At 30.4% G+C, this 21,542-nt stretch overlaps 2 protein-coding genes across 2 annotated transcripts; one reads left to right on the plus strand and one right to left on the minus strand.

Moving 5' to 3' along the window:
* The first annotated feature begins 11,246 nt into the window (after positions 1-11,246).
* On the plus strand, positions 11,247-15,111 carry LOC102598915 (thioredoxin reductase 2-like). The gene is made up of 2 exons (XM_006343254.2): positions 11,247-12,286; positions 14,826-15,111. The coding sequence occupies exons 1-2, from the start codon at positions 11,371-11,373 to the stop codon at positions 14,894-14,896; spliced, it is 987 nt and encodes a 328-aa protein (XP_006343316.1). The 5' UTR covers positions 11,247-11,370; the 3' UTR covers positions 14,897-15,111.
* Positions 15,112-17,005: 1,894 nt separating this feature from the next.
* LOC102577467 (HMG-CoA reductase) lies at positions 17,006-20,702 on the minus strand. The gene is given in 4 exon segments (NM_001288011.1): positions 17,006-17,673; positions 17,956-18,302; positions 18,505-18,686; positions 19,692-20,702. Coding segments are annotated over 4 exon segments (1,725 nt in total). The 5' UTR covers positions 20,654-20,702; the 3' UTR covers positions 17,006-17,439.
* Positions 20,703-21,542: the final 840 nt, after the last annotated feature.

Consider the following 21,542-nt stretch of genomic DNA (forward strand, 5'->3'; position numbering starts at 1 on the left):
AATAATTTTAATTAAATTATTGTATTTGAATTTATACTATATATTTTATATTATTAAAAGAAGTATTGCTTTTGAATTATTCTCAATTTTTGGATTTAATTATAACTAATTTAATTTTATAAATAAAAAATAGACATATATCATCAATTAAAACAAATAATTACAAATGTCAGCCTAAAAAAAAATGAGAAAAAAAATTAAAATGTCAATTGACAAATAAAAATAAAACAACCAACGTGGTTAGTGAAAAAAATAATTTATATAACTGCACATTTATTTATTTAATAATAATGAAAAAATATAAAACAAGTAATGTGGTTAATGAAAAAAAAACAATTTATATAATTGCACATTTATTTATTTTTAAATAAGATCCACTATTTGTAATTATGTTAAATTCGAAATTAAAAATATTAAATTTATTTATAGAATTACTTAAATTTAATGTGATATAACCAATTTATAATTTTTAAAATTTATATAAGATAAGAATTAAAAAATAGAATTTTAGTCTCTAATTTTACTTCAAAAACATCAAAAAAATATATAATTCAATTTCTTTTATTAATGACAAATATCAACATAAAAAATATATATTTAAATTAAATTTCAAAATAGAAATGCTAATTTTTAGTGGTTTTCAAGTTTAAAATAAAAAAATTAAACGTTGAAAATATAAAATATAAAAAATAAAAAACACACACGGAAGTTTTGCATTTGAAATTTAGTTTTTGAGCCTAATTTTGTGGAACTATCAAGCATTATCTAATTTTGTGGAACCATCAAGTATATCCTTTTAAATTTCTTAATTTAAAAAATATCGAGCCTAATTTTGTGGAACTATCAAGCATTATCTAAAAAATATATATTTAAATTAAATTTCAAAATAGAAATGCAATTTTTTACAAGAAAGACAAAAAAATATAAAATATAAAAAAAAGTAACGTGACTACGTGAAGTTCAGTTAAAAATAGATTTTAGAAAAATTCGAAATAATTTTTTAGGATAAATGTTTAAGATAGTGATGCAAAAATATTTTGTTTGAACTTTTTACCCTTTCATTAAAAGTTTTTGTAATAGATAAAATCGTCTTTTCACAAATTTTTGTTTAGGTATGTTACTTGGTAGATTTGATTCTTTGCTTTTGAATTTTGTGTTTTATTAGCTAATTAATTCTTTTGTGTTTTCTGCTTTATTGGTTTTGGTGTGAATATACAGAATGGACCATTAACATGTTTTTAGAAATACTAAATAAATTTCAAACTGATTTTAGAAAGCTATTAATTTCTGAATTATGAATGTTGCTGCAACTATTTTGTAGCAGCACTTGAATAGTTTGAAACTCTTTTCATATTTCTAATAGAGTGCACTCTAACCCTATAAACACATGATATAGTTTATAACTTCTTATGTTTCAATTTTTTTTATTGAACTAGCGATGAACATGTTCTTTGAGTAATTATCTACTATAATAAATTGTTCTAAATATCTGTTATGTTGTAAAATATTGTGTCTAAAATTTATTATTTACATTGTAGGAAGAATGAAATTAAGGGGGTCAGTTTATTAACATATTAGGAAGCATGGAATTAATTAGGAGGGCACTTTTTTCCATAAGGGTAAGGAGTTTTAATTGGTGTAACAAAAATTGAATTTTTAGGTTTCTCATTCTTCTGCATTTAACTTATTATATACTCTCTTGAATCTATAACATTGTTTCAATATTAAAATGCAGATGCTTTGAGGTGGTAGCAGAGTAATTTGAGCTTGTGATTGGACTTTTAGATAGACATATAAAAGAAATTGATTCATCATCTGTAACATCTATTCATCCCGCAATTCCAATCAACCGATTCATTGAGTAACTTTTGGGTAAACTATTAAACTAATAAGAGTTGTATCGTCTAACTTCATTCAAAAATGAAACTGGAATTTTTATAGAATCAAATTCGAAAATCCACCTCCGATGTCGATCTGCAGTATTAGTTTGAGAAAGTCGTTTGGTTTTTAACCTAGAGCGCATTTCATTAAATATTAATTAAGACTTTGAAATAGCTAAGGTCGAGATTTTTATTTTAGTGGAGTCCAAAATAAAATCAGAACATTAACTTAATTTTTTTTTTGTTTGACGAGTTAAATTATTTTGAAATATATATTTTTTAAATAATACTTTGAGTGAACGTTTGGTTATGATTTTTTTTTTTGAAATTTTTAAAGTAAAGTTGAAGGTGATTTATTTTATTTTATTATTATTATTAAAAGTCTCATTTGATCATTGATGTGTAAAAAATTAAAATTTTGAGTTTGACATTTCAAACTTTGTACATGATCATTGATCATTGAGAAGAGACTAGAGCTCTGGAGACTAACACACTAGGAAAATTATAGACACAATTCATGATGGTTCATATACAAAATGAGATGGTTTAATTTTAATTTGTCTAAAGGAGGTGAGACTCCATTTGTCCATAGTGATTAGCCCTCGAATGTTGTTGGGAAGATTAGAGAAGAGGGTGAAGACCTTGATTTTCTTAAGTTTGTGACTTAGCGAGGTTAACGCATCAGTTGACTTGTTAGCCTCTCTAAAACAATGGACAATGTTAAATTTATGGTCTTAAATCATCTTTTGAATCTCAAGTTGGAGTTGGAGTTTTGTTTAACCATATATTTTTTGCAAGGAATATTTAATATTTGAATGTACTTTTTAAAAATATGATTTATACCTTGCAATTTCTAAAAACTAACAAAATCATCCAACTCAATTTATTTACCTTAAACATACTATCAAATTTGCTCTAAAAGAGTAATATCTCAAAACAAATAGTCACATAATGTCATATATTAGATCTATATATACAAGCTACTATATATTATTACAAATATTTTTTCACTTTATTTGAAAATTTTGAAGTTAGAGTTGAAGATGGAGACACTCTTGACTTGAGTTAGTGATCTGGCATGTAGTTAAATAGGTTGACCTTGAAAATCGTTTTCTTAAGTATACTGTACCAGGGGACAATGTAGAAGGATGCAAAAACTTTATTTCTTAAAAGGATTTAATTAGTTTCCTCTCAATGACAAATTCGAAAATAAATACACATTATCGTGATTTGTGTCCAAAGGTCATCGACTTCCCTGTCATCACATCATCAACTTCCTTGACCTTGCGGCACTGGACAGGCGTCGGCCTCCATGCATGGTCTAATTACGACTTTATGGAAGCCTCTGTTTTTGGTAAATAGTCGTCCAGACCTATGCGCCGATCGAATTGACTAAATCAATGCAACAATCAAAAAGGCGATCGAAAAGACATGAATTCCTATACTATAGTATAAGTCTTTATCGCAAATATGAGCTTCCCCTCATCTTTATTCTCTCAACTTTTATTTAATGTTGGCCCCATCCACTTGTATTTTATATTTGTATATTTGTAATAAATAAATATAAATAGAGGACAACTCATTATTCCTTGTAATATATACATAATTCATTTTTCCATAAATAAAATGGCTTATTTTCTCTCATAGTCTGTTAGAACCAGGGTTACTATAATAGATATTTTCACTACCGTTCCCATGTTTACATAAAATGTGTATAAACAATTTTAGAATAATATTTTTTTATTATTTATCAATCACAAATAAATAAATAAAAATATAATTTATTTCTTAAAAAATATTCTTCGTCGCACCAAACACACCCTTCTCCACTCTTTTGTCAATAATTTATTCAACTTTTAGCGGACAACTGGATAATGTTAAACAAAATTAAGAGTTGATCTTCAATACAACAAAAATATTTTTTAATGAAAATTAATTAATAATAATAGCTTAATTGTGGTATGTTTTTTTAGAGGCTATTTTTGTAAATATTCCTAAAATCCATAGCGATGATAGATCCAATAAAAACTAAATAATATCGATAATTATTTTAACATTTTTTGTTAATATGCATATTTATTACTGCTTAAATTTGTTTTTGTTGTATTGCTCGAAGATTTATAAACATTATCCAAAAAGTCATCCTTAATTAGCTCTAAAATATTCTTTGGACTTTCACTTGCTAATTTTTTTTAAAAAAATAATTAATTGAGTGGAAAACTGCTGTTACAACCGTCCAAATTTATTTATTTTATTGCCAGTAATAAATATATGTATAGTGGATGTATATACCAATGTAATCGATACAGTGTAAGTATACTTGATGAAATATTTGCTCCATCTCAAATTATTTATTGTGATATTTTCTTACACGATCCTTAAAATTTAACGATGCATACAATAATCTAAAAAGGAAATCATAATTAAAGATATTTAGTCAATTTTTATTTTTTTTATCTTTTAAGACTATTACAGACAAAAAAAAGATTAAACTTTTAAAATAATAAACTATTTGAGATAACTATTTTAAAAAAGAGGACAGCTAATTTGAATAAAAGGAGTACATAGTTAACCAACTTACAGCTTATCTTTTGATGGAAAGAAAAGTATACCACTTAATTTAATTAAAGGCACGCAATTAATAAGACAAAATTAAGAACAGTGTTTTAAAAGGCGGAGGCGTGAAGCAAGGCATTTTATACAGGGCGAGGCGTACACCCCGTAAGTCCCAGGGCGAATAATCTTACATGTTAATTAATTAATTGACCTTGTGTATATTGCATGACAGAATGTAGTAATCTACTTGTTAATCTAATTTATTGCATGACAAATTTTGTGATTATCAATTTGTTAATCCACTAATTTGTTATGCTTATCTATCTAATCTCACAACTACTCCAGTCACTTTGGTTTGTGAAATATAAGACACTTTCCCTATTTTTCTGTCGTTTGTCTCCCTATATTCCGTCTTGATTATATTCTCAATAAAAAAGAAAAATGTCACCCAATTATTGATAAATTTTAATTTTTATTTATTTCAGCAAATTTCATTGAGAATACGTTCAAATATTTATTAAAAAAATTGAACTGAAAATATCTAATGTATAAGTGGATACTTTATTATATGTATTCAGGTTTTAGGAATAATTTGTTTCTATCAAACACTTTCGATTCAAATTTTGAAAAAACTTTTATACGTGTTCTTAAACATTTATTGAGTAGTTAAGTTAACCATGTCAAATATGTCATCTCCTTTAAATATATACATTAACCTCGATTGAAAAGGTCTAGGGTTTTTGACGGCTTACTAAGGCAAATACATACAATTAAAAAGAGGTGACAAATCTTAAGAGATTAACTTATCTACACAATGAACACGTGAAAACACATTCAAATATTTTTTTCAAAATTTAAATTGAAAATGTGTAATACAAACACTATATCACATATTCAGATCCTCAATTAAAAAAAATATTCATTTGAGTTTCTAAATACTTTATTGTATGTTCAGATGTTCAATTAAAACAAGACCTCATTCAAATATTTAAGCACTTTATTAAATGTTTAGAGGTTCAATTAAAACAAGTCTGTGTTTTGTGTCTAAACACTTATTATATATTCAGATATTCAATTAAAATAAGTCTTGATTCAAATATCTAAATACTTTATTATATATTCAGATGCTTAATTGAAACCAATCTCCGACTATCTAAACCTTTTTCTAAGTCTTACAAATGCGCGTTTAGACCATCAGAAAGTCTCCTCCAAAAACACCCCATTTTCCAAGTTATTTCCCTTTTCCACTCACCAACTTGAAATCATTGCCTTTCTTCATTCAATTTCCACACTTATTTATAACACACAATTTCCATTAAAAAAAAACCAATTCATCATTTGTGTAAAAAATAAATAAATAAATCATGGGTCATATGGGATACAAGAAAGTAATTGGAAGAAAAAAGTGTTATGGAATTAGAGGAATTAAGTTAAATTCAAGAAAATTTTCAGTTCAAAGATTACAAGTGAAGTTCTTGAATTTTTTCAAGATTTTGAGAAAATCAATTTGTGGGAATTTGTTGGTTTTGTTGAAGAAGAATTTTAGTGGAAGAAAACAAAGAGATGAGAAGAATTTGGTGAAGAAAAAAGTTGATTATGGTATGTATGGTAATAGAAATGATTATAAATTAAAGTCTTTTACAAGTTCAAATTCATTTTATGCTGAAGCTATTGCTGATTGTTTGGATTTCATCAAGAGGAATTCTCTTTCCATTGAGGAAAATCATGAAACTTCAATGTTGAAATGATCAGAATGACTGATTAGAGGTCTCGCGTTCGAGCTCTGAAGATGAAAGAGAAATTTCCAAAAAAGGTTGAAGGTCGAAGAGATTGCAAGTCTAACAAGAGATGTCATGATTGAGTTTGAGTTCTGAAAATAGAGATATTCTGCAACTTTAACAAGAGCTCTTGAATTTTATGAGTTTGAGTTCTGAAATTAGAGAAATTCCCAGAAAGGTAGAAAAGATGGCAAGTCGATGAAGAGGTCTTGAATTCAAATCGTGAAAATTTAGAAAAAAATTGCAAGGAAATATTTTATTTTTTAATGAGCTCAACGCAATTGATAATTCAAATTAATCAGATTAGTGAGTTTCGTCCATCTAAAATAAAGTCAAAATCCTTGTAAATATATTAAGATAAGTACTATTTATTTTCACCTTGATTTTCATTTTCTTTATTTAATGTGTTTTTGGGTTGTTTGATCATATGGTACCTTAGATTTAATTCAGGTGAAAATTGCCTGGTCATGAGATTTGAAATAGAACATTTTGTGTGTGTTTTGTTTGTCTTTTTCTTCTTGATGTTTTTGTTTGTACATTGGATACTGTTCTGTTTGTCCTTGTGTGTTCTTCTTGTTGAATGATTGGAAATGTTGTGGACCTTTCAAAGGAAAAAAAAAGGAACAAAATTACAATGGAAATAGGACAAGTTTTGTTGTATGAATGGAGCTGCTTTGAGGTTTTGGGTTCAAATTTTGTGTATGAATTTTATTTTGTAGTGAGTATTGTTCTCTAACTGGATATTATGTGGTGTAAATTTGGATTAGTCAGATTTTGATGTAGATATTGTTTACCAAACGAGAATCTTTTTTTTTTAAAAAAAAAAACTTAACACTTGTGTTATGGCATTAGTGTTGTACTTTTTATATTTGTTTTGGTATTTAAGCTTTATGTATGTATTGATAATTTGATATCGGGAAAAAGGTCTTCCTTCTGTCCTAAAACAAGTGTTATTTTAATAAAAATCATGTCTATTAAAAAATCAATAAAAATAATGTATAGTTTACTAAAAAGTATTCTTATTTAACAAATCTCTTAAAAATTAAACATTATTAAAAAAATAATATATGATGGTATAGTTAAAAAGAAAAAAAAACATACTAAATTTTATCTTGAATACTTAAAATGACACTTATTTGAGACCAATAAAGTATTTATATAAGTAATCTATTTATAAGATAATTGAAAATAAATCTTTATGATAAATATTGATTGATAATTTGCTAAAAATAATAGTATTATAAACTGCCTTATTTTTGGGAGAAGGTTCTTAGTAGGTATAGGGTGAAGATTCAAAAGATTATGTGGCCACCTAACAAAAGTCTATTATTTTGACCATAACTAAAATCAATAAAAGTTGATGTTAAAAGTTGTGTTGTTGAGAACATTTTGGGGGTTTGAAAAATTAATATAATTATTAGATTAATCCCCCATCCTATTTTTCAAACTTTGGGAAAGTTCACTAGTTATGTCTCCATGATGAAAAACACCTTTGCTTTAATTAGTCAATTGTTGAGATTAAAGTCTTTTTTATCTTTAATCATTTCGTTAGAATGTTAATATAATAATAATAATGTCTCTGTCATCGCTTGAATTCATATTGCTTTATTTATAATCTCATTCAAAATTTATTACTATCATACTAAATAGAGTAAAAGTAAAAATTAAGTTAAATTATATAAATAGTAATAATTATTATATAATTATATACTTCTTATGTTTATCAATAGTGTAAATTATTTTTATATTATTGACGCATCTTACTAATTATGACATGTTATTTAATTAAGACAACAAAAGTAATATCTGAGTACTAATTACCATCTATCCCTTATTCCAAAGAGAAAAGAAAAAAACTGCCCGTTTCACATTATGAATTCACATCCAGGACCATTTTTACCATCATCAATGAATATTGTGTAACAGATGTGCTGCTCCTCTCTTAATTAGAGGTATCAGATTCAAGTTCTCGGACATATAAATTTTTCGACTTAGAGTTTAGTTTCATATTTCTATTTTTGATTTTCTCAATTTTTTTATTATCCTTCAATGTGACAATGTTTACTTTTGAGCAAGATGAAATTTGTCAATTCATATGTTTGATTTATTTGATTTGCCACATTGTTTCTAAGTGAAAATTTCAATGATTTTTTTAATGTCAAGTCTTAATAGTTAAATCGATAGCTGAGCCGCTAACAATCTATAACCAGTAAACCAATATTAAGATGATTTTAAATTTCATATATGACATATATTATAGTACTATTTTCAAGCTATAGCAGTAGATTTAGACTTTCAAGCTATAGCATTAAAAATTTCAGATTATAACAAATTTACAAAAAAAAGAAATGTTTTTATTAATTGGAAAAAACTTTAAAAAAAAAAAAAAAAGATAAACGAAAATTTAAAAAAAAACGGAATTAGAAATGATAAAGAAAAAAACTGAAAAAATGGAAATAGATGTATTAATTAAATTTGAATTGATTGATGATAATTATTAATTAGCATAAATTTAGGAGATTCAAACTAATTAGGAATATTTGTTTTCCTTAATTCACTCTAATCTGTTAAAATTAATTAAAAAGTCTTATTTTATCCATTTTCAAAAAAACAAAATAAAACCAGATGTAATTGATGTTGGTGCAACATTTAATGATCTCTGTTTTAAATTGTAAGATTCGTTTATTCCAGTATTTATACAGATTGTATACAACTTCATACATCTTTAAAAATACTTAATTCACGCTTGTTAAGACAATATAATTTACAATTAGGTTGTAAATTGTCCAGGATGAAAAAAATGTAAAACAAAAATGTAATTGAGGTTGTTACAAAATACAATTATCACTATTTTACATTGGCATAATCGTTTATACAAAAAAATAAAATTATACTATTTTACATTGGCATAATTGTTTATACAAGGTATTTATACATGTTGGATACCAACTTCATTTATTTTTTATTTTTTTATTTTTTTTGTGTTAGAATATGAATTTGGATGCCAAAGGTGTACATTTTGGATACCAATTATAAGTCAGAGTTAGTTCATGAACTCTAAATTAGTAGTATGATTTCTTTCTAGTTAATAAGACATTGTAAAATCATTAACTCTAAATGTTGAATCCAATTTGTATGCATTTTGTATATAACTGTTATTCCGAGAATTATTATAGTCAATGTGTAATTTATCTTTAGAATGGTGTATCCATTTGGAATGCAGTCTGTATATAACTAGTATCCTGCTATTACAATAGTCAATCTGCAATTCATATGTAATTGGTATCTTTTTGAAATAAAACAGTGGATATTATATATATCAAATACTTAAAGCTGTAACAAACACAAAAATATCGTCCAAAAGAAGAAAAAAACTTGTAATTCTAAAAAGTCTAAGGTGCAATCAACTATCTCAAATTTGATCTCCGTGGTCTTGGTGTGGGATAATTGCTGGTATTCGGAGCATGTTCTTTTGCTATGCGGGGTCCATCAAATTTGCTAGCAACAGTGCCAGTTACTTCACTCTCACTGGTCGCGCCATCATCATTCTTTGTTTTTCCATAATGTCATATGATTGTGGCATACCTTTGACGATGGTACTTTGCATCGATATCAACAGAACGCATATCAAAAACTTCATTACTGATGTATTCAACAAATAGACACATGTACAAACCACAATCACTGAAAAAAACTTGAAAGAAAAATCATTTTATACCATTTTCATACCAATGTTAAAAATTTAAATACATTAATGAAGAAATTGAAAAAGAAACCTTCCTATTAGAAAAAATCTCAATTTCATATCAATATTAATCATAATTCATACAAAACAGAGTAATTTAACAATTCATACCATCTCCATACCACTTTAACAACTCATACCATTGGGCTACTGATATCAAACCAATTTCATACCAATGTCAAAACACAATTCATACCATTTGCTTACCAATATTATATCACATTTCATAAAATATCCCAAAATCATATATTAAAGTCAGATTCATATAAATATTATTCACATTTCGTACAAGTTTCACCCAAACAAAAGTTTCGAAACAACAATAAGCATAATGTGATATTTTTAGCAAAAAAATCACTAATTTGAATAATGTGAAAATAAATTAAATATAATACTTACCCTAACAAATTTTTTTGCCTTTTTTGGATATTCGAATTTCTGATTCCTTCTTTTTTGTTGTTCTTCTTGTTGATGGTTTTGAAGATTGAGCAATTTCTACATTTGTTGCTTTTTTTCTTTTTTATTTCACTAACAAAATCAGAATTCGAATCAAAAGGGGTTTCTACAATCTTCCCCTTCCTCTTCTTTCCCTTTTGATTTGCCGGACTCACCATTTTCTTTGCTTCGTTTTTTTTCTTCTTTTGATCCTTCGACTGAGAGGAACCACACTTTGCAGGAATTTCAACATTCTTCGTATGTAGATCTAATTCCACCATTAAATCATATAAATGTCGGAGTTCTACTGATTTTCTTTTTGAATGAAGAAGACGAACGTTGAAGATGGTGAGAGAGAAAAAAAATGGTGTAAGAGATAATGACAATTGATTCTCTAATATTAATGTTATTTTTCTTACTTATTAATTATAATGTAATTATAAAAATAACTAATTAATTAAATTATAAATTAAAACTAATCTGTTAATATTTGTAATTAAACTGCTATAAGTAGTAATATAAAAGAAATACATCTAAAGGCTGTAATATTAAGCCTTAAATAGATATATGAGGTGATTGAAAACAGGTCTACAAATTAATAATCGAAAAATCAAATCAATAAACTTCAAAATTGAACTCAACTGACTGATACGCAACCTTACTTGCTTGTGGCCGATATAATGCATAAAGAAAGGATGAAATAAAATCTTCCAATTTAAATAAAAGAAAATTAATGATTTTCGTTTTTAACCACTATTTGAATTTGGCGCCAAAGCCCGCTCAAGAATGAAAATATGAAAAAACCGAACCCGCCAAAATCCGACCCATTTAAAACAAAGTTTTGATCCGTAACTATAGGCCACATGTCATAAAGATCCACTCCAGAAAACCCAAAAACAATATATAACTCTCCGCCGTCGCCGTCGTCGTCGCCGCCACCAACCACCACCATCACCGTGTCGCTAATATAACCTCTATGGCGGACATACAGAAGACCAAAGTTTGCATCATCGGAAGTGGACCGGCGGCTCACACCGCCGCCATTTACGCAGCACGCGCCGAGCTAAAACCGATCCTTTTTGAAGGATGGATGGCCAATGATATCGCGCCAGGTGGACAGCTCACAACCACCTCCGAGGTTGAGAATTTCCCCGGTTTCCCGGAAGGACTCGCCGGTGGTGAACTCATGGACCGGTGCCGTGCTCAATCTGTTCGATTCGGTACACAGATCTTCACTGAAACTGTAAGTAACGTTGATTTCTCTGCTAGTCCTTTCAAAGTCATGTCCGATGAAAGGACTGTACTAGCAGACGCTGTCATTATCGCTACTGGTGCTGTTGCCAAGCGGCTTGAATTTCCTGGATCCGGCGACGGCGCAAATGGATATTGGAATCGCGGGATCTCGGCTTGTGCTGTGTGTGACGGCGCAGCTCCGATCTTTCGTAACAAGCCTTTGGCGGTGATCGGTGGTGGAGATTCAGCAATGGAAGAAGCTACATTTCTGACGAAATATGGTTCGAAAGTGTATATAATTCATAGGAGGGATGAATTTAGGGCTTCGAAGATTATGCGAAATAGGGCATTGAGTAACCCTAAGATAGAGGTGATTTGGAATTCTGCTGTGGTGGAGGCATATGGGGAGAAGTCTTTGGGTGGATTAAAGGTGGAAAATGTGGTTACTGGAGAGGTATCAGATTTGGAGGTTTCGGGTTTGTTCTTTGCTATTGGGCATGAACCTGCTACCAAATTTTTGGATGGACAACTGCAGTTGGATGCTGAGAGGTATGTTGCAACCGTGCCAGGGACGACAAAGACTAGCGTTAGAGGTGTATTTGCTGCTGGTGATGTGCAAGATAAGAAGTACCGGCAAGCCATCACTGCTGCTGGTTCAGGTAGTGATCCTAATTTACATTGCTGTTTGCTCTTTGTTAGTTTGCTTCATTGAGCATGGTGCTTCTCTATTGGTTGTGTTTGATGAATGTCATAGAGTTGAAATTACAACAGTGCTGAAGAATCCCCTTTTTTCAACAAGAAAACTAAGCCTCAATCGAAACCTGTCTGAATCTTGGGCTATTTGCACATAGATGGATGTGAAAGTCATAAAAATAATCCAAAATCCCATTTTTTGAAATTAATTAACACTCACTCTAGTTTGGTGATTCTCTATAGTTTTAATTGTTAAGAATTGGATAATACTATGTCCTTCTTGGAAATACTGAACTAATGTTAGCAATTTGACCCTTTATTTTCTGAGCTGGAAGTAAAGCATCAAAATGTTTTAAAGTATGCTGCTTTGATAAAAGTGTACAAGGATTTTACGGTACACGACCTTGATAGATGCTGAGAATAAGGAGGCGCTTTCTATCATATTAAGAAAGACTTCAAAGGAAGCATTCCTCATTGCAGCTACAGCAGTAGCACCCTGCATTTTTTATTAATTGGATCCCCCTATATCTAGGGAAGGTTGGCTGGCTCTATTGAATGTGGGTTAGGTTATCAAAGTTTGAACATAGGAATTCTCAAAAACTATTCAATTAGTAGCGTCAAGTGTCGATACTGACTTCCAGGAGACATCATAGATGTAATAAAAGAAGCGAGGTTTCTATTTAGCAAAAGGTGTTGTAGCGGTTCATATTGTTGATCAGGGGAAAAATTTATTCAGTTTATAGCTTAGTAAATGAAACTCCTCAAGGGTCAATGCCATTTAAGAGAGAATGAGAAGAAGGGTATCATATAGGAGTAACCAGAAATACATAATGAATACAAATGGAAGTTGATTAAGAGGAAATGAAGCATCCTGCTGCTCCTGGTATAACACTATAACCAGCAATTTTCTTTATGCATTGTTTGTAATAATTAGTATGTTCTTGGGAAGTCGTTGTGGAAGAGTTTTTTTCTTCATTTTTTTTCACAAAGTCACTTGATTATGATTTGACTTTTTCCCAAGATTTTGCTGGACAACTAGTGAAAAATCACTTCCAATTAAAGAGAAATGGAAAAACAACCCTTATTAAACAATAAATTTGTAGCCCTTGATATTAGTCAAAAGGATATTTTCTGTAGTCCATTATGATGGTATCTTGTAAGGATTGCTTGAGCAGAAAGCAACTTCCTGAGATAGGTAAAATATATATATATATTTTTATGACAAGGGAAACCTGCAGCCGCTATCCTTTGGGTGCGCACAGGGTAAAACCCCCGCTCCTATGCAATAGCTCGCAAACCACATAGGAGAGGTAAACCGCACTAGGCAAGCCTGGTGCGACGAGCTCGACCCAGAAGGCAAACCCCTTGCTTTTGCTGGCAAGGGGTTTCAAACTTGAGATCTCCAACATGGAAGTCCCAAGCTCAAACCACTGGGCCACCCCGAAGGGTAGGTAAAATATTTTTCACCTCAAGGGTATAGTGTAGTGCATTGATATATCTATAAGCAATAGTTCTCTGGAAAATTGTTTCAATTCCCTAGAGCTTGAGAGTTTCTGGAGGTAAAAGTTTTTGATAGGAAGTTGATTGCCAGTTTTTCTTAATGTACTAGCCTGGACCATGGTAAAGTTGTCTCCATATGACCCATAAGTCACGGGTTCGACCCATGGAATCAACCAATGATGATTGTATCGGGATAAGCTGCCTACAATACATCACATCCCTTGGGGTGCGTCCCTTCTCCGGACCGTGATGTAGGATACATCACTCAAATATAAAATAAATTGGTTTTACACCTTTCCTAATATAGTTCTGCACTTTTTGAAATCTAAATTGTGACCTCCTATTTGTCTAAGCATCAACGTCAAACTTTTGTACCAACCATTTGATTCTATGATCTTCTGATATCATTATACTTATAGGATCAACAAATGTCAAGCAGTGCATTTGTTATGTCGGCACCTTTCAGTGCTAACCCCGACTTCCAAACTATTAATCAGTGTCGATCCGATAAGGATATTACCTTAACCAATTTTGAACTGTTAACATTTATATGCTATGGGCTTCATAAGTGGGCTGTTGTTCTTTATGACACAATGAGTCGCTTTACTATTTTGATTTGGTGGAGAATGTGAATCTTTATTATATTACTGATCGCGAGCTGGATTTAAGTCAAAGATTTGTCTCACAAACATTAGACAATGCATGTTTCTCAACTCCCTGTATTAACCAGTACTTTGACACATGCTTTGAAGAGAGTAGTTTTCAAGGGGTAAGCTTTACATTGAATGCATGAAATATGTTGTCAATCTTGATATCTAAGTTTTTTCAAGTTTATGAAAATTTCACATCTAGTGTCAGTTTGCGACAATGTCAGTGTTCGTGAGATCATATATGGTCTATTGTTAGTCTGTATGTGTGTGTCAATATCCTTACTAGAATTGTCTTAAGATTGATTGGTTTCAGGTATCAAAGTTAGTGATCTCTTTGAAAAAACTTGTTTTGCAGGATGCATGGCAGCGTTGGATGCAGAGCATTATTTGCAAGAACTTGGAGCCCAAGAAGGGAAGAGTGATTGATAGCATGGCAGCCTAGCCACGAAAGAATCGGTATTTGCTTAAATTCCGCATCTGTTCAAATAAATTATTGTTATCATGAATTTATCGACAAGAAAAAACATTTTTGCAACGATTTACAAACCTTAGGGCCATCCTTGGTACCTCAAGGTTTGGATGAATTTGATGGATACAATGGCTAGCATTTGCTTTATTGCAATTCTATCATGTGATCAGTCTTTCATGCCTTGAAGAGCTGTAATTTTGTAATCAAGATTAATTTTGAATGACTTAAACAACCTCTCTAGTGATAAGGTATGCGTACACTCTATCTTTTCCAAACTCCACTTACTTTTTAGAGGCGAATTTAAATTTGATAGGTTCAACTTAAAAAAATTTCTAAGATATTGAACTCATTATACTTTTGAAATATGAATTTCGAATATAATATTTGTTGCAATTTTAATGGTGCAATAAATTACGTGTAAGAACTTCAAAAAATGTGTATAATAACAAACAAAATGGTTAACCTCCATCCATAGGACCTATTACTAGGGGTGGATCCATGGTACATGAAGGTTCACATGAATTTAATAGCTTTTGTTCAATATTATGTATATGTTTAACAATTCATTAAATATCTATAAATATTTTATTGTGAAAGGAAGGATGTATTAACTAAAGATCGTTATAAGAATTCATAAACTTCAAATTCTAAATTCGCATCGATCCATTACAACTAAAAAGTATGGGTGTCCAATTGGCTAGACTTTGGGCTGGGTTATATAATAAAGGAAAAATTACATAAATGAGTCATAAAACTCAAAATAATTTCATGTTCATATCCTAATCCAAAGTAATTCAAGAAATATTCATTTTCTCAAAAAAATTACAGTCCATACACCCAATTCATTAATTAATACTAAACCAGTATCATATATTATATTAGTATCATTAAAATTGATAATTGTGCTTAATTGATACTAAATTAGTATATATATATTGTATTGGTATCATTAAAATTTCTTGTTTAGAAATTATTGATGAGTTACCTATTAACACCTCAATAGTGTTTGCTTAAAGTTGCTAAAGACATTTGGAAGTGAAATTGAGAAAAGTCTACCAAATTGTCCCACATCGCGAGTTTATTAAAAAAAAATTGTATTTATATAATTTCATAACTTGGTCTAATAATGTGTTCGTAGAAAGGAGAGATGGTTGGCATCTCCCCCGACAGGGACGGGAACAGCCTTCGGGCTTTACCTGTTATCAGACACATCCGGTTAAGGCTACCCACTTCGGTGGATCTTACCCAATTTTTTTAGAAAATTACCTTTGATGGAATTTGGTCACGTTCCGGTTTCGAATATATTTTGTCTCGAGAACAGAGTAGAAATTTTACTAATTTTTTTCAGAGAACATAATAAAATAAATTGTCTATTTAGATAATTTTTTCTTATATTTAAGCTACAAAAGTCATAGTAATATTTAAAAAAAAACTAAATGAACTATATTATTTATTTATGAGTTTCATATCTTAATTATATATAGACAATTTTTATTTTCTTAATTGAACCATCACCATTTATGTATTAAAATACACTTAATTGAGTAAATGATGATAGTTCTGATGAAAAATGGGAACAATAGATAGTTGGCCTAATCTGCTATTTTAATACATAAATTATGATAATTAAGATGACAAAAAAGAAAATTAATAGTTAGTGTGAAACTCACAAAGTAATTCAGTTATTTTTTTTCTATCGTTTAACTCTTTTATAATTTTACAACTTTTAAGAAAGTTTTTTTGATAGCCTTATTCATAAGAGTACTTGTCAAATATCCTTTATATCTATCTTAAATGTCTCAATTAACACATACCGAGTGGAGTCATAAAAGTGAATTTGAAATTATATGGTGAATGAAGGGAATGAGTCATATGGGTAACGACGAAGTCAAAATTTTCGTTAAAGAAATAATATAAATATAGTTGAATTCCTTGATTATTTTTGTATCCATTTCAATACGATAATTGTGAAATGTGGGGCACGTCACTAGATACGAATACGCTAATGATTTTTAAGTAAATATTATTTTCTTTAATATTTGACAAGAGAAAGTGCTCAACTAGTGAATGAAAGAAATTTATTTAAAAAGATACAACACTTTGTGCAGATCAAAACAACACCAATATTGAGATGCCATTTTGATTTTTGGCAATAAATTACAAAGTAATAACAAGTACAAAAGAAAATACAAAATTAAAGACATTATAAGGTCATCCACCTTGACACAAATTGAAACTTAATGATACCAACTACCTTCTCCCCACTTAGTATCTTTTTTTAAAAAATATTTGCATATTAATACATACAACACAGCATACAGATCATCTTGTCTCTAATAATATGATAATATTATTTCCTATATTTGGTATTATAATCCTTTATTTCAAAGATGATGATGATGATTATATATATTTCAAGAAAGTTGCTTGTTGGGAATAATAAAATCTGTAACAATTTTGAAACATTAAGATGGGGAGAAATTAGCTGTGTTGTTGCATATTACTTTGTGACATCTTTGCATGATCTATTGTATTTCATGTGGCTCTTTACAAGTTGCCCAGCTGAGATAGCTGACATGAGGGATAGCTCACCCGCGAGAACCGAACCTGCTACTATTGTGGCCAAGAGCCTTGCATTTGACCCTGGTGCCTCTCTGTTGGCACCTTTCACTCCTAATAAGTTCAAGCAAGCTGATTGCGATGCTAATTGAGTTCCTCCTCCTACTGTACCCACCTGAAAAATATTCACAATAATATGCATAATAAGTACCACGAAGAAACTCATACCAACAACAACATACCTAGTGTAGAGTGTACATAGAACTTAGAGGTAGAGAGGTTGTTTTCGATAAAAGCATAGAGCACTCATATAGACAACTATAACTTCCTTGGGGTTTGAGGCATAGTTGTTTGAAAATCGTTAAAATGGTCACATGTAAAAGTTTGGGGGTGGAAAGACGGTGTACCAAGAATATAACGATGATCAAGAATAAGTATTAATATGTTTAATGCATACCTCGATTGAAGGCATGGTGACTGAAATATGGAGGTCCTTGCCATCATTTACAGCCTCCATCATAGTGATGCAGTGAGAGCTCTCAATATTTTGAGCCGGGTCTTGGCCAGTGGCTAAATATACAGCTGAGACAATATTGCTGGCATGGGCGTTGAAGCCGCCAAGTGCACCAGCCATGGCGGAGCCAGTAAGGTTTTTAAGCATGTTCAGCTCAACTAGAGTAGCAACCTCAGTTTTCAGAACTTTCTTCACCACGTCTTCCTTGATGATTGCCTCACAAACTACTGACTTTCCTCTCCCCTCAATCCAATTAACTGCTGCTGGTTTCTTGTCCGAGCAATAGTTCCCTGTCATAGTTCAACAATTCCAATTAATAAGTGTCTCCAGATCATGGGGGTAAAAGAAGAAAAAAATAGGTGTGCTGTCGTTGAGGCTTGACACTACGTTACATTGGCATTAGGCAGTATGAAAATCAAGTATACATGAAAAACCAATGAACGCAGGGTATCAAAAAAGATTTTTCTTTTTAGAAAAAGGTAGGTGGAGTACCAGATATGCCGATGATGTCCATGTCGGGGTACTCATTCTGAAGGTAATCAAGAACGTTCTGTACACCTTTGGAAACCATGTTCATTCCCATCGCATCACCAGTGCTACAGCTAAACCTCATGTATAGATTCTTTCCAGCTATTGCACATTGAATGTTCTGTAATCTAGCAAATCTGCTTGATCTGTAAAGTTCAAATCAAAACCAATGTTATACAACTAGTAAACATAGTATTGGATGATCACGTGCTGATTCCAGAAAAAAAATCAAAGATTTATCCAAAGAAATTAATGAAAATGACAGATATTGAAGTAACAGACAAATCTAATAAAATCATAAAGACAATGATGAAAGTTCTAGAGAGGGTAAAAAGACATTGTTGAAAAAAGAAACAAAAAATGGATTCATTCACTGAACACACCAACATCAATGGATCTTCAAAAGGAAAACGCATTAAGAAAAGATGTCTGAAATATTAGTGAACAATAAAAGAAAGAAGGAAAGATCCAGATGTTCTCACCTACCATACTGTTTGAACACTCTCATGGTAACTTTCATCAACTACAAAGCAAAATACCTAAGTTGTGCGGATTCTTCACTTTTGATGCGGACCCATGTCATATGCTCCAAAAATACACTATTTTTGGAGAATCTGACACGCACCCGCTGACATCTACAACATTTTGTAAGAGTCCGAGCAACATAGCAAAATACTACTCTCTTTGTTTCAATTTGTTTGTATGGTTTTGACTAACACAGAGTTTAAGGGAAAAAAAAAGAGAACTTTTGAATCTCGTGAACTAAAGAAATGTTAAATGTACCAAAATGCCCTTAGAATTAAAGAGCTGCCAAAAAAATGAAAGAGACGTTCTTTTTTCAAACTGACTAAAGAGGAAAGCAAGACAAACAAATTGAAACGGAGGGAGTATATACATTTTAATTTATACCATTTTCAAGAATTCACATTTATAAAGCTATTCAACTCCTGGACTTTGATATGATGATATTTCTATCATAATTACTACTTTTTAACTATAATTTAATACTTTTTCATAACTAGTCTGATATATAAGTCAAATTTAAGGGATTAGTATGATTCTACTAGCTTCATAGTGAAAGATAAATGCAGTAAAATGAGTATAAGCATATTAAAAATCAAAACTTGAAGAAGAAGAAGAAGAACACTCACTTATTGAAAACAACAGATAGAGTCTCAAAATTCATTGGATCCTCGACGAAGAACTTCAACTCTGCAGCTCTCTTTGCGCTGCCAAACCTAACTACAGGAGCTCTAGTCATCGCATCTCTGAACAAAACACTTGTAGCGCCACCAGAAACATAAATGGCTTTACAACCCCTGTTAGTACTAGCAACTAAACATCCTTCTGTGGTTGCCATTGGCACAGAAAACTCTTTCCCATTAAGCAGCAAAGGTCCAGCTATTCCCACTGGTATTTGAATATACCCAATTGGCATCTCACAACACTGTCCAAGAATTGATTCATAATCAAATCCATCTAATGGTAACCCTTCCAATGACTTCCCTGAACTCCTCTGTAACGCCTCTTTTCGAATAAAAGCAGCTCTTTTACAGTCACCCAACTTAGATTCCAATGAATATGATGGTATTCTCCCTTCCACCACCGATTTGATAACCACCTCATCGTCCTCTGACGAAAATGGTGTGATTATCTGAGCAGTTTTTTCAGCAACAGGTACAGATTTCATTGGGATATTTCGTCGAACAGGTGGTGGTGTAACAGTTCTATCAATAAATTGTTCTGGGGATTCATCTTCAACGTCCCAAGAATCATTATTTCCCTTAGAAACGAAAGATTGAACAAACCCAATACCAAAGAACCCCAACAGATAAATAACCGAAGCGATCAACGAAACCATAGCAACTAATTCAGAAAAGTTAAGCACGTGGAGTGGAATTCCATTACGGATCTTCTCACGCCATCTGTGTAGAAGAAAATACATGACAGAGAAAAACATGGTGAAGAACAAACCATTTGTAAGATACAAAGGTAATGGAAGAGCATCTGAAGCTTTAACAGAGGAATCTTGATTATGGGGTTTGAGAGGTTCGCCGGAGGAAATGTGTTCGGAAGGGTAAAGGGGTTTTACAGGTCGCCGGCGAACGTCCATCGTGAAACTTTTCCGGTCGCCGGAATTTACAGAGGATAATGGAGGAATGTGAGGAAGTATTGTGAGTGATAAAGCTAATGTATCGGAAATGTATTTATAGCAAAAAAAAAAAAAAAACATCGGCTGGCTCTCTTGAATTTTATGGCCACCCCTTAATTAAATTTTAGTACTCTTTTTTAGAAAAAAAAAAACTAAATTTTGTCTATTGATAAATTTCTTTTTATATTTTTTGATAAATTAATACTTATTAATTAGATCTATATTTCTTATGTAGGGAAAAAAACACTCTTTTTCAAACTTCGTTTATAGAATTATATTGGATCAGCACAATTGAATTAACGAAGGTAGAATTTCAACTTTTATGGCCACCCTTTAATTAAATTTTAGTACTTTTTTTTAGAAAAAAATAAATAAATTTTGTCTATTGATAAATTTTTTTATATTTTTTGATAAATTAATACTTATTAATTAGGTCTATATTTTTTATGTAGGGAAAAAAACACTCTTTTTCGAACCTCATTTATAGAATTATATTGAATCAACACAATTGAAATAACGAAGGTAGAATTTCAACTTTTATGGCCACCCCTTGATTAAATATTAGTACTTTTTTTTAGAAAAAAAAAGCACTAAATTTTGTCTATTGATAAAAAATTTATATATTTTTTGATAAATTAATATTAATTAGATCTATATTTCTTATGTAGGAAAAAAAAAACTCTTTTTCAAACCTCGTTTATAGAATTATATTGAATCAGCATAATTGAAATAACGAAGGTAGAATTTCAACTTTTATGGCCACCCCTTAATTAAAATTTAGTACTTTTTTTAGAAAAAAAAAACTAAATTTTGTCTATTGATAATTTTTTTTTATATTTTTTGATAAATT

Source organism: Solanum tuberosum, unplaced genomic scaffold (genome assembly GCF_000226075.1).
Source record: "Solanum tuberosum cultivar DM 1-3 516 R44 unplaced genomic scaffold, SolTub_3.0 scf00039, whole genome shotgun sequence".
Classification (NCBI taxonomy): domain Eukaryota; kingdom Viridiplantae; phylum Streptophyta; class Magnoliopsida; order Solanales; family Solanaceae; genus Solanum; species Solanum tuberosum.